Source organism: Octodon degus, unplaced genomic scaffold (genome assembly GCF_000260255.1).
Source record: "Octodon degus isolate 3935 unplaced genomic scaffold, OctDeg1.0 scaffold00170, whole genome shotgun sequence".
NCBI lineage: Eukaryota > Metazoa > Chordata > Mammalia > Rodentia > Octodontidae > Octodon > Octodon degus.
Window position 1 is genome coordinate 3,241,062 of NW_004524746.1, and position 12,109 is coordinate 3,253,170.

General features: G+C 39.0%; 1 protein-coding gene across 1 annotated transcript in view; it reads left to right on the forward strand.

The window, feature by feature from the left end:
• Ptprz1 (protein tyrosine phosphatase, receptor type Z1) overlaps nucleotides 1–12,109 on the forward strand; it is a 175,407-nt gene that overhangs the window by 97,323 nt on the left and 65,975 nt on the right. Inside the window, exons 7-8 of the mRNA XM_004643317.3 lie at nucleotides 5,444–5,601; nucleotides 5,745–5,895. Coding sequence (XP_004643374.1) covers nucleotides 5,444–5,601; nucleotides 5,745–5,895 — 309 coding nt within the window. The remainder of the gene's footprint in view (nucleotides 1–5,443; nucleotides 5,602–5,744; nucleotides 5,896–12,109) is intronic.

The following is a 12,109-nucleotide window of genomic DNA, read 5'->3' on the forward strand; positions in this document are numbered from 1 at the left end:
AAGATGAAGCTCACATCTTCTGTCCACTTACACTGCAAAAGTCAATGTTGAATACTGTAAGCAACACTTTATTTCCTCTCATTGAGTCATAAAGAGGACACTATCTAGACTGAAAAAGGCTACTAGTCTGACTTCCAACACTTCCTTTTAAAAAAGTATAAAATACAAATCCAGAATATTCCCACACCTTGAACCACCCTGTGGTGACTATGGAAATGGGGTCAGCATTGAGTTGTCAACCCTGCCTCAGACAACTGGGGGGCATTCTCCACTTTCTTTCAAGGCTTCTTTGACTGGAGGGGTTCAAAGAGTATGCTCCTAAGGATAAATTTATCTATGTTATTTAAACCAAGCTTCTGTGTTAATGTCTACAATATCATCTCTAAGCCATTGAGGGAGGTGGCTCATTAGGCTCGCAGCCTGTAGTTATGTGGCAGTATTGTCACTGTCCCTAAAAACCTGAATTCTCTAACATTTCTTTGGTGTTTTGAACCGGCTGAGAGCGTATGGGTTTGTTCTTTGTCCAGCTACCTCTGCCCCAACTTCCCACCTCCTTATTTATTTATTTATTTATTTATTTATTTATTTATTTTGGCAGAAGTGGGGATTGAACTCAGGCTCTTGTTCTTGCCAGGGAAGCGCTTATTCTACTGAGCCATCTCCCCAGTCCCCCACCCCCCTTTTAATGAAGACCAAAATCATCCCCATGTCTGTCATCCTCTTGCCTCCAGATTTTTAAGATTTCAGTAAATTCATCAAGGACACTAAGGCTATCCATCAGGCAGGTGGTAGTATATGACTTACATCCTAGTCTGTTTATAAAGTTCATTCACGGTACTGACTTTTATATTAGTTTTATGTTTCAAAACTCACATGAACTATTTGCTAATCTGATTTCAATCCTTTTTTCAATATGACCAGTCCAAACTAAAGATAAATCTTCCTAAAGTTAAACATGTCTACTTTCATAGTTCTGGAATTAAATGTAGTCCTAACTCTGAGTCTAGAAGATCCCCTAGGGGGACCTGCCCATTAGCTCAGTTGTTTCTGTGCCTGCTGAAGCAAAGGCACTCAGGATCAGGATACTCTGGTTCGATCCACAGAGCGCATTCCTTCCAAGGCCTACCCTTAAGGCATTCTGAGCCAACCAAAAACAAACAAACAAACAAACAAAAAAATCCTTCTGAACTTTTTGGGGCCCTGCCCCTTAGCTCAGTTCTTTTAGTGCCTGTTTCAACAAAGTAGTCAGGCTCAGGTTGCTGTGGTTCAATCCCCAGTACTCTAGCCAGCCAAACTTGCCCTGAAGGCATTCGGAGCCAAAAAAATCCTTCTGGAAGATCCCCTAGTACACAATAAACTGAAGGCTTCCCGTACTATCAGTGGGCCTCCGCTGTCATGCAGCTGGGAGACTGAAGGCAGTTCTTTTCCTAAGACAGAGACTCTGGACCATTGGCAGACTTCCAAATCCTGCCCTACATTCTCCCATGTAATATGAGTTAGCCGTAAGCACAACACATAATACATTGCACATATAATTCTGATGACAAAATTTACCTTGTCTTGTGGACTGATTGTTCATTTCCTGTGTTTGTCTCTAAGAAACACACTCTTTCCTTTCTTCCATCATACCTATTTTGTGCTCAGCACTGTTCTATCCATGGGGTGGAAAGAGAAATGGTGATTTTCAGGGATAACAAAGATAGTATATGAATATTTCCCAAGCAGAATCCACAAAGAAGACAAATCTTAGTTGAAATCATTCTAATTGCAAAGAAGCAACATATCCAGGTGACATTATCAGTGATTCTCAAGTAGGTATTCTTAGGAGAGGACTTTATGTTGCTAAATTAATCTCAAATACAGCCCAGAATTGTATACATTTAAAAATCCTCACAAGCAGTTCTGAATAGCATTATCTTGAATACTAGGAGTTGTGAGTGTTTGGTGGCTCTTCCCTTTTGTTTATCATTATTAGGGCCCTTTCTCCCAGCCATTTCCTTCCCCACAGAAGACCTGACCAGTTAGTGGATTCATCCCTAGTCAGTTCACGTGAACTGTCACGGTGTGAATGAGCAGCAGACCCCGAAGAGCAGCGTCAGCTCAAATGTGATTCAGAGGAAGCTTCTTGACTTGGTTTTGTTTGTAGTGGGTATTTTTCTCTTCCCAGCACACACAAACATGCAAACACACACACACACACACACACACACACACACACAGTATTCAGTTTTCTCAGAAGATGGTGGTATGATTGAAAAGCACTACTATAATTAAAAAGTTTGGTGATATTTGGGACAGAACTTCATGACTATTATTTGAAACACTATGAAATTGTCAGCGTGTCCAGAAGGGAGACTAGATCTGATTGTTGTTGAAGTTCAAAGGCAGGAAGAACGTATTCTATATTGGGAAGAGGAAAGAGGACATCAGACTTCTCTCTTCTGATCACCACTTTCCCCCTTTAGATTCTTTCCCCACTTTAAGAACATCCTCTGCTTCTCACCCCTTTCAGGTCCCACCTCTGCTGTCCCTTGCCTGGCCTCCAGCTATCCTGACTCAGTCATTTCCACCCAGTTCAGCAGTGAGCCAGTTCTGCCTCCTTATTGAATTAGCATTTCCTGTTACTCCCATTTCCACAAGGCATTTGTCTTCAGCAGAAAAAGGGGGCAATTGCAGTCCACCAACAATGAAGAAGGAAGTTATTGAGAAACAAAATTTCAAATATTAGTAGTGTGAATCTAAAACTGGAAAATATTGACAGATTAAAATTAATATTCACCTTAGTTCCTGAAAACTTTACTTCTAGTCTGATTTTGACAGTCTTGACATTTTAGGAGAACAGTACATATTCTAGAAGTTACTAATCATTAAACCTAACATAATATGAGTTTTCTAAAATTAGATTTATGTTGTGTCAATACAACACTGTTGATTCAAATAGGTCTGTGTTTCTAAGATTGACTCTTTACTTCAGACTGGAACGATAACTGTCTCTACCTTAAATTCTTAATAGCACCTATTAAAAGTGTGACTCAAAAAGCAAAAAAATCTTGCCCACCTTCATTTATCTTGGGGTTTTAGACACTGGCTGCACATTTACATCACCTGGGGATGCTATAAAAATGCACATGCCTGGGCCCTGCTGCTGCCAATTTTAATTCAAGTGCTTTAAGGTAGTGTCTGGGATGTTGGCATTATTGTAAAGCACCCTGGTGATTCTAACAAGGGTGAAACTACTGTTGACCACAGTGACTAGCTTGAACTGGCTTCAGGAATTATTGTGTGATGACCTCAGTCTCTTAGACAGGAGCTCATGCCCTGCCTTGGATAGTTAGGAGGACGCAGAAATACGTGCGATAAAGGGTTTCCATCCTGAGTGGCACATGCAGGACAACTTGTTTGTTCTTCGTGAGGAATTGACATCAAGAAATATGTGAGATAGATCTTGCTACTAAGTAAATTGCTGTTGATATGAATGAGGGCTGGTTCACAGAGAGGTGGGGGAAAACAGTGCTATTGTCCAACACTGTTGGAAAGATTCAGAAATTAAAAACAGGACTATTCAAGAAGACAGATATACTTAGATTGTTTTAGCAATCTGAGGTCATATAGCCCACTTAAGTAAAAGCTAGTTTTCCTGTAGGCATTCTCTAATCTGGATGCAAATTTATGTTCACATATGTGTGTAATATATATGTATATTTTATGTACATATATATGCCATATATTTGCTATATATGTGATGAATATATTTGTAGTAAATATGTTAAGAAAATATGAGAATATCTCTGTATGCAAATGGTAAGTATGCTCAGTATGTATATTCTCTGAGTTGCCTTTTACTCTTTTAGTAGTGATTATTAATTTTGATAATCATGATCTAAAATTTAACATTTTTCTTTTATAAGTAATGTTATTGGGTGCCATTTCAGAAATGTCAACCTACCCTAATGATATGAATATAATTTTCATTGTTTTGCTCTGAAAGTATTATTATTCTATTCACTTTTAAATCTCTAAACTACTTGTACTTGCTTTATTTTTCTAATCTGGCATAGGCAGTCAACATTCACTTTCTTTTTAGAAGGCTAGCTAGTCAATATGGCATTGTTTATTGAAAAGCCCACCCAGGTCACTCTACCTAGAGATTTTCCATTGTAAGTCAAGTGGTTGTCAGCTCTGACCGTCTTCCCTCTGTTGTGCTGTCTTTGCATAAACACCTCCCTATTGTGATGTATGTGCTCTGCAGGTGGAGCTTCTTACCTGGGAATAAAGATTCCCCAGCCTTTTTATTTTTGAAAATTCTCTTAACTTTTCCTTGCATATGAAAAATTTTACAATTTTTCAATTACACACACGTGCACACACACACTTGCACATGCCCACACGCATGCACAGGACCACACACACACCCTGCTAGGGCTTTAGTTAAGATGTTATTGTATTCAAAAGACAGTGTTGAGTAAATCAAGCCCTTCCACAGTACTAAATCCTCAAGGGCCTGAACATGCTATTTCTTACCTGTTTAAACCTTCATTTAACTGAAAGTTTTTCAAAATAGATATTTTAACATCATTTATTTGATTTATTTTTAAGTGTTTGATATTTTGCTGTCATTTTGTGTCAAATTACTTTATATTTTATTTTGTTCTTTTATACTGGTACCTAAAAATGTAATTGATTTTTGTGTCTTTGTCTTATCTGAAATGACTGTTAAATTCACTTGATAACTCTATAAATTCTTTTTCAATAGTTTATTCACAGAGCCATGTTATTTGCAAATTGTCATGATATCATTTATTCCTGTACAATCCTTATGAGTTATCTTTCTTTTGCTTAGGTAATTGCCCTGGGCCAGTCCTACAATTTACTGTTATATATAAGTTTATGTAGTTATTTATTTATTTTTGGCAGAACTGGGGATTGAACTCAGGCCCTTGTGCTTGCCAGAGAAGGGCTTATTCCACTGAGCCATCTCCCTGGCCCCCCTTTATATAGGTTTTAATAGCAATATATCTTTGTTTCATTTTTTTATTTTTAGAGAAAAAGTTTCCAATAAATTATCCTTAAATATGATGTTAATTTTAGGCTTTTGAAGATAATCTTCACCAGAATAAGGTTCTGTTCTTGCTTTTCATAAAGTGGACTTGAAACTTAGGAAAGACTAACTGTAACATATTGAGATGATCATATGATTTCTAAATAGCTCTTTATAGTATGAAATATTCTCTTAGGCATTGTGCTGCAAAGATAAGACATTTAACATTATATAGTGATAGATTTCAGGTAATGTGGGGTATGCCAAGTTTTATAAGCATTTTTGCATGCTTCTGGAATGTTCCTAAAATTTCAGCTCAGATTAAATATATAAGAAAGCATGTGTCCCTGTTTCCTCAGTTCCAGTGCTGGGATTCCAGCTGAGATGCATATTATTACTTTGTAGGGAAGCATGCTGCCTTAGATCCATTCATTTTGCTGAACCTGCTGCCAAACTCCACCGACAAATATTACATCTACAATGGCTCCTTGACGTCTCCACCTTGCACAGACACTGTTGAATGGATTGTTTTTAAAGATACAGTTACCATCTCTGAAAGCCAGGTAATCTTGCAAATTCACATAAATGAAGTATTTGAATCCATTTTAAAGGAATCATTTTCTAGCTTTACATGTAGGGTATCTGTTTTAAGGCCTTTGCAGGTACCTTCAAAGCAGAAATGTAAATTATTTGATCTTCTTTCCAGTTGGCTGTGTTTTGTGAAGTTCTCACAATGCAGCAGTCTGGCTATGTCATGTTGATGGACTACTTACAAAATAATTTTCGAGAACAGCAGTACAAATTCTCTAGGCAAGTGTTTTCCTCATACACGGGAAAGGAAGAGATTCATGAAGCAGGTATGTATTGAAATATAGCTTTTCTACAAGTCTTACAGATTCACTGTAGATGGTAATTTTTGTAAGACAGAAAATACACAGCACTTACAGTTCTAGAAATACTTTGACTTTCTAGCTTTAGGTAAGTTCTCTAATGTTTTTCTGTCTCATCTAAAATCTATCATTACCACATCTAAATGTCAGCTAGAAAAAGCCTTTTCTCCTCCTATGAATAACCCATTTTACAAATGAGAAAAACTGAGATTCTTAAAAGGAAAGTGATTTTTCCAAAGCATGCAGTAATAAACAGCCAAGCCACATGCACCTCTCTAAGTTCACTTTGCAGCATCCTCCTGGCCTAAGAGGTATAAGAGAGCAGTGAAGAAAATGCCAAGGTGTTCAGAATTTAGGGAGATCTCTTTTGACTGGGGTGGCCAAGGGGGGCCTCCATGGGACAGCCACATTGGAGCTGTGTTCTGATGTGTGTTTTGGGTATTAAGTTCCCAAGGAAAAGCCCAGAACCTAAAATGTGTTGAAAATGAATGTGCTGAATTATCCATGCATAAAAGAGATTCTTCCTCCATTTCTTCAGAAGGGAAGAAATTTGTCTTTGTCAGATACAGCTGAAGTTGATGGTGCAGGCTGTGACAGAGTCTCCAGAGCGTCCTCTGGGTCTTCTGAGGCTGACATGGCACTCAGAACACTTTTCAGAAATGTCCAGAGGACACAATCACATATATCTGCCTCCTCATCCCTTTTCCTTTATACTGAAGTTGTATGGCTCACGAAAACAGCACTTGCTGGGACCTTTGCTCTGGGGACTCAAAGCTTTTCCAAGTAGATGATCTTTCTTGGTCTCAGTCCTGCACTGCATTTTTTGCCATGTATAATATTAATTTAATAATCAACTTCTTTGGATAATGAGGCAACACAACTTCATACTTGTATTGTTTCAATGTGATGTATGTAAGAATTGTTTGTCCTTTGATAAAAATAAGTAGCAATCAAGATGACAATGATGAATAACCACATTTGATGTGATATTAAGTTTCAAATTAAATTGCCCCAAAGTGAGGAAATTTAATTACGTTTCTACCCACAATACTAACTACTATAATATCCTGTCTGAAAAATAATAGATGATTGATTACAAAAAAGAAAATGGATTTAATTACCCACTCTAAAATATGATAGGCCAGATTAAAAAAATAAACAAGATTCTCTTTTGCTATGTGCTTCCAGTAGTTATATCGCATGAAAACTCTTTATTGGGTTCTCATTTCTTGTAGGATAAAATCAGAATACTTATCATGGTGACACAGGGAGAAAAACGGATAGATTGGGGCCGGAGAAATAGCTCAGTACAATAAGCGCTTGCCTGGCAAGTGCAAGGGCCTGAGTTCAATCCCTGGTTCCGCCAAAAAAAAAAAAAGAAAAAAAGAAAAACAGATAGGTCTCGGGTAGGTGACCTCCAAATGATACAGGGAACCTCCTAATGACATAGGGAAAAACGATCTCCCGACCTGACCTGCATGAGTTCATGTTCTCTAAAAATGAAGAATGAATTTTAGGAACAAATGGAGGTTAGGAGCAGAATATATTTACTGGGGAAAGAAAGCTCCTTTCCAAGAGATGGGCAGGAGGGGGACCCCAGCGGGTTGTTCCCCGGAAGCTGTCTCTTCCAAGGACTTTCATAGTGTAAAACCATGCGAGGCTAAGGTGGAGAAAGGGGGAACTCACTTAGGTGGATGTGGGGTGGGACAAAACTATGGCCAACTAATGGGATTACAAGCACCATTGCTCAGGTAAAATTGGTTAGTCCAGGACCAAATGGGATAGCAAGTCACCTAGCAAGGGGGCATGAATGTAAAACAAGACCTTACCTGGTAGCCATCAGATAAAAATTCTTTTTGGCTTTCTCAGGGTAATGATCAAACCGGGATACTAATCTTTAGGGGAGGTTAGCATTTGTTTGCTCTTTAGAGCTGGCTCAGAGCAGAAGCATCCGCCGCTCCCACAGTTGTAAGACATCTCATCTTCCGTGCTGTCTCCTTTGAGGGTCTGGCCCTGCCTGCCTACCTATAATATTTCTATCTAACTAAGCTGCCTACAACAATGGCATCGTAGGTCCTGCTTAGAGCCTGCTGGTCTAGCGTGTCCTCCTCCCCAAGCGGCTTCCTCTAACACCCTAACTCAGGAGCCTCCCTAAGGATTGAAGGCCTTATTCTCCCAGGTTTCATTTAAAATCCTGTTTCTGCTGGGTGTGGCAGTGCATGCCTGTAATCCCAGCACTCTGGAGACCAAAGAGGAGGATTGCTGTGAGTGGAAGGTGAGCAGAGGCTTTATTATGAGACTGAACTCTGTAGCAAGACCCTGTCTCAAAAGAAATTTTTTTAAAAATGCTGTTTCTTATTAGTGACATGTTCTTCCCTGCTGTCTTTGGTTGCTTGCTTTCCCCTCATTCTTCAAATTCCAAACAGGGCATTGTTTCCACAGGAAAATCATCTCTGACTCTACCTCTGCTCCCCTCTCCAGTCTGGCTCTGACCAGGTATAAGGATTACATTCAATTAGACCCAAGTTCCATAGAGTACAAGATGAATAATGCTCAGAAGTGCTTTCCCCACGTGAATGGGGCCTCTTGTATTCTCTGCATCCAAACTTCGTAGTAGTTATGCCATGCTAGCTTCTGGTGTGCTTGTCTCCCCCACCATACTGGGCCCCGTGAAGGAGTCACTGTCATTTATCTCTTTGCTTCTGTTGCTGAACTAAAAGACTTACTCACTCAAAAGTCACTAACTGTCTCAAAGAACCCTTTTCCTGTACTAGAAGCACATCGGCTTATGCTATGGGTGTCCCTGTGTTTTTCAGTGTGTGAGTTGATCCGCAGTCCTGAGTTAGCATGGATCACTGCAGCTCCCATAGGTAGTGCTAAAGGTTCAGAGTGGCAAAAGGAATGACAAAACTGTAATGGCTACTGTGTCTTATATAACTTCATTATGTTTTGAGCCACGGAGTATTGTACTCACACCTCCCATGGCTCATTCATGAAATTAGGCCTGTATTTTTATTCTACAGTTTAAGACCTGATGCTAAGTGACTTGGCCCTGTTGACGCTGCTAGAAGGGGGCAGAGTCAGTGTTTGAACCCATGTATCCCTGATTTTAAGGTCTTCTAATGTTCACTCCACTATGCTTTATACTAATCAAGAAACATACTTTCAGCTTTTGTAGTAAGAGCAAACCACTGCAAATACATGAAACTTAAAAGAATAGTCCTGACTTTCAAGTGCTTTGTTTATCCTAAGATCAAACAGAAGAACAACACTGTCTAAACTCCTTGGTCTTTTGAGTTACATAAATATATGTTGGGCCCCATAAAGGACAGAAAGCAATAATTCTGTTGAGCTCAGCTCATAGCAATCAATCTTATTCTCACACACGTCTAAATTGTCACAGAATTTCATGTTCCTGCAACAACACTGTTAGGACTGTCAAAGTAATAATAATTTATCACCTATTTATCTTTGGTTTGTTTCCAGAATAATTAAAGTGGCCCAGTCAACTAGGGAGAAAAAGCTATTCAAAACAGATTTACTCATTAAATGGAAAGGAACTTACAAATGAAAAAGATTTAAAATCCATTTTACCACAGAAGGGCGCGTTCCTGGGCTGTGGGCTGGGTACCTGCTCCTACACAGTGTTTCCACAGCTTCTGCGAGAATGTCCACTCTGGGATGGCTGTGTTGTGACTCAAGATTTATGGGGTGCAGGGGGAGGGAGGGGCTACAGAACCCAGCCTTTCATTGAAACATCTGCGTACAATTTAGAAATACTACTCAGTGTTTCTCCTTTCTATTGTATACCCTTAGGATAAAGAAGAGGGCCCAAAAGCTTTGATTCTAGTTCATTAAAGTTTTTGTCCTCAATGATCATCTAAAATTGCATAAGCAAAAATACATCTTTTCTACATTCTCCATTGCTGGGCCGCACGCTCTCAGATCTTCCTTGGCTTGCTCTGGCCAGGCCAGCAGCTGCTCAAGTGCTACCCCGCTCCTCTTCTGTCTTCTGTCTTTCCATGGTGGAAGGATTACTTATACTGACCCGGCCATTTCATTCTACCAAACTCCAGAGGCAAGGGTCCTCTGTTTACCAAGACACGCTTCTCCCTGCCAGAGAGGTTGAACATTAGAAAGAATGCTGTGTGTGTGTGTGTGTGTGTGTGTGTGTGTGGTTGCATAGACCTGAATGCTTATTTGTAATTTTTTAAATCTTTAGCACTGGATATGCAATGAAGTCTGTCTATTAGAAAACAAGAGGGCCAGCCAAATAGCAGATTAAAGCACCTACAAGCACGCACAGGGGCCAGGAGTTCAATCCCCAGGCCTGCCATGCCAGCCCCACCCCGGGGGCCACGCTGAGAGAGTAATTGAGACTGGCCATGGTGGAGCGCATAATCCCAGCTCTTGGGAGGCTGTAAACAGACAGGTCACTACGAGTCCTGTAGACCCTTCCCTAAAATACATAAAAGAAAAAGTATACAGATACATCAGGTGGATGAATCTCATCTATACATACAGTGAAGCTTTTAGCCAGGTAACACTTTTATTTACTATAAGTCATGATTCAAAGATCATCCCTATCTTTCATCGGGGCAAGAATTCCTTTTTTCTGAACTTTCATGCTCCCTTACCTTGCTTCAGAGGTATTCTTTGCTTCGGAGGCTTGCCTTACTTTCCTGCTAACCTCCATTTGATGGAGCTCAGTGTTGTTTGTAGCACCTAGTGAAGTACCCTGAGCCCCTGATGAATGAGGAGCAAAGGGATGAATTCACGAGTGAGTCCAGGCTTGCTTCTTACTTAGTCTTTGAGATGAAGAAGAACATCCATGTGATCGTTAAGTAATTAAAACCTTCAGAGTCTTCAGAAGACTGCAGAGCACCATACATACAATTCCTGTTCACAATTACAGATGGTTCCCTAGGAAAGCCACTCTAATTTTAAAAACAGAATGGCCTTGACACAACAGAGTTCTTGTGAAGTGGTTTATTTATTCTTTCTACAAAAAAGGAAATGGCCAAATAATTTTCATTTTAACTTTGTTAATATTTGATTAATTTAGAATATTGAACATTTAGCATATCCGAATTATTATATTGTATTTTATAGATCAACATTATGTAATAGTTTGCATTGAGTGAAAGGAAAAGTGAGCTACTTTTTATTTGCAGTTAAAAAAGAGAAGTTGTGAATCTGCTTAAAAATTTTAAGCTTGTGATCATAAATTAGAACAATTTATGCTTTTTTTTTTGAGATGGAGTCTAGTTGTATGATTCAGACCAGGCTTTAACTCAGTATGTAGCCCAGACTGGCCTTGAACTCATGGCAACCCTCCTGACAGCCTGCCAAGTATGCCACTGCACCAGCTAATTTGTGCTTTTATCATGAATGTTTGTGTTCAATAAGTGCTTTCATCATTTATCTTGTGAATAATCCTGTAGTAGTTCTTTTCTTAGTGGATATACTCTTTTTGGGAAATGAATTTGATAATTAGAATTGAGGATTGACTTTATGTTCAGAATTTACTCTTTATTAAATTTATACCAAGGCTAAAGTTTTATTATAAAATATAGGTAAGCATATAGAAGAAAATAAAAGTTCCTTGTAACGTCAAAGGCAACCACTATTGAATGAAGGCAGGAGAGAGGAAAAGGGGTGTTGTAGGACTGTCCTGCTACAGTTGTATATGGTTAGATTTCTAAACTTCTGTGTAAAAAATGTAATTGTTTATTCCTATGTTTTCAAATATATTTTAATTTTTTAAATTTTTTCTTCATATTCTGTAGGGACTTAAAGTTTAAAATATCAATACTTGATGAAAAATACCCATTCCATTTCATGCCTAAGACGTCTGATATTCAGACACATGGTGAGGTTAAACTCAACATCCTAGGTTGTAAGGTAATAACAATAAGCTTCTCTTCAAGAGGGTTAACAACCTAAGTTTGCAGGCCAAAAATTAGAGAAAAAGGGCTGCAAAGCCAGCCAACATTTTGGCCCGAGCCTTTCAAGTTCAGTGAAGACTCAGGACATATGAGAACCTGTACTGTAATATCATGTAACTCAGTTGAGTCCCAAATTTTCTGATCAAGAAGATTATGGGGCCAAAGAGGAAAGTGATTGATGATGTAGAGTGTGCCTAAGGAGAGTCACATAGAGAGAAAACATTCTCTCAGGC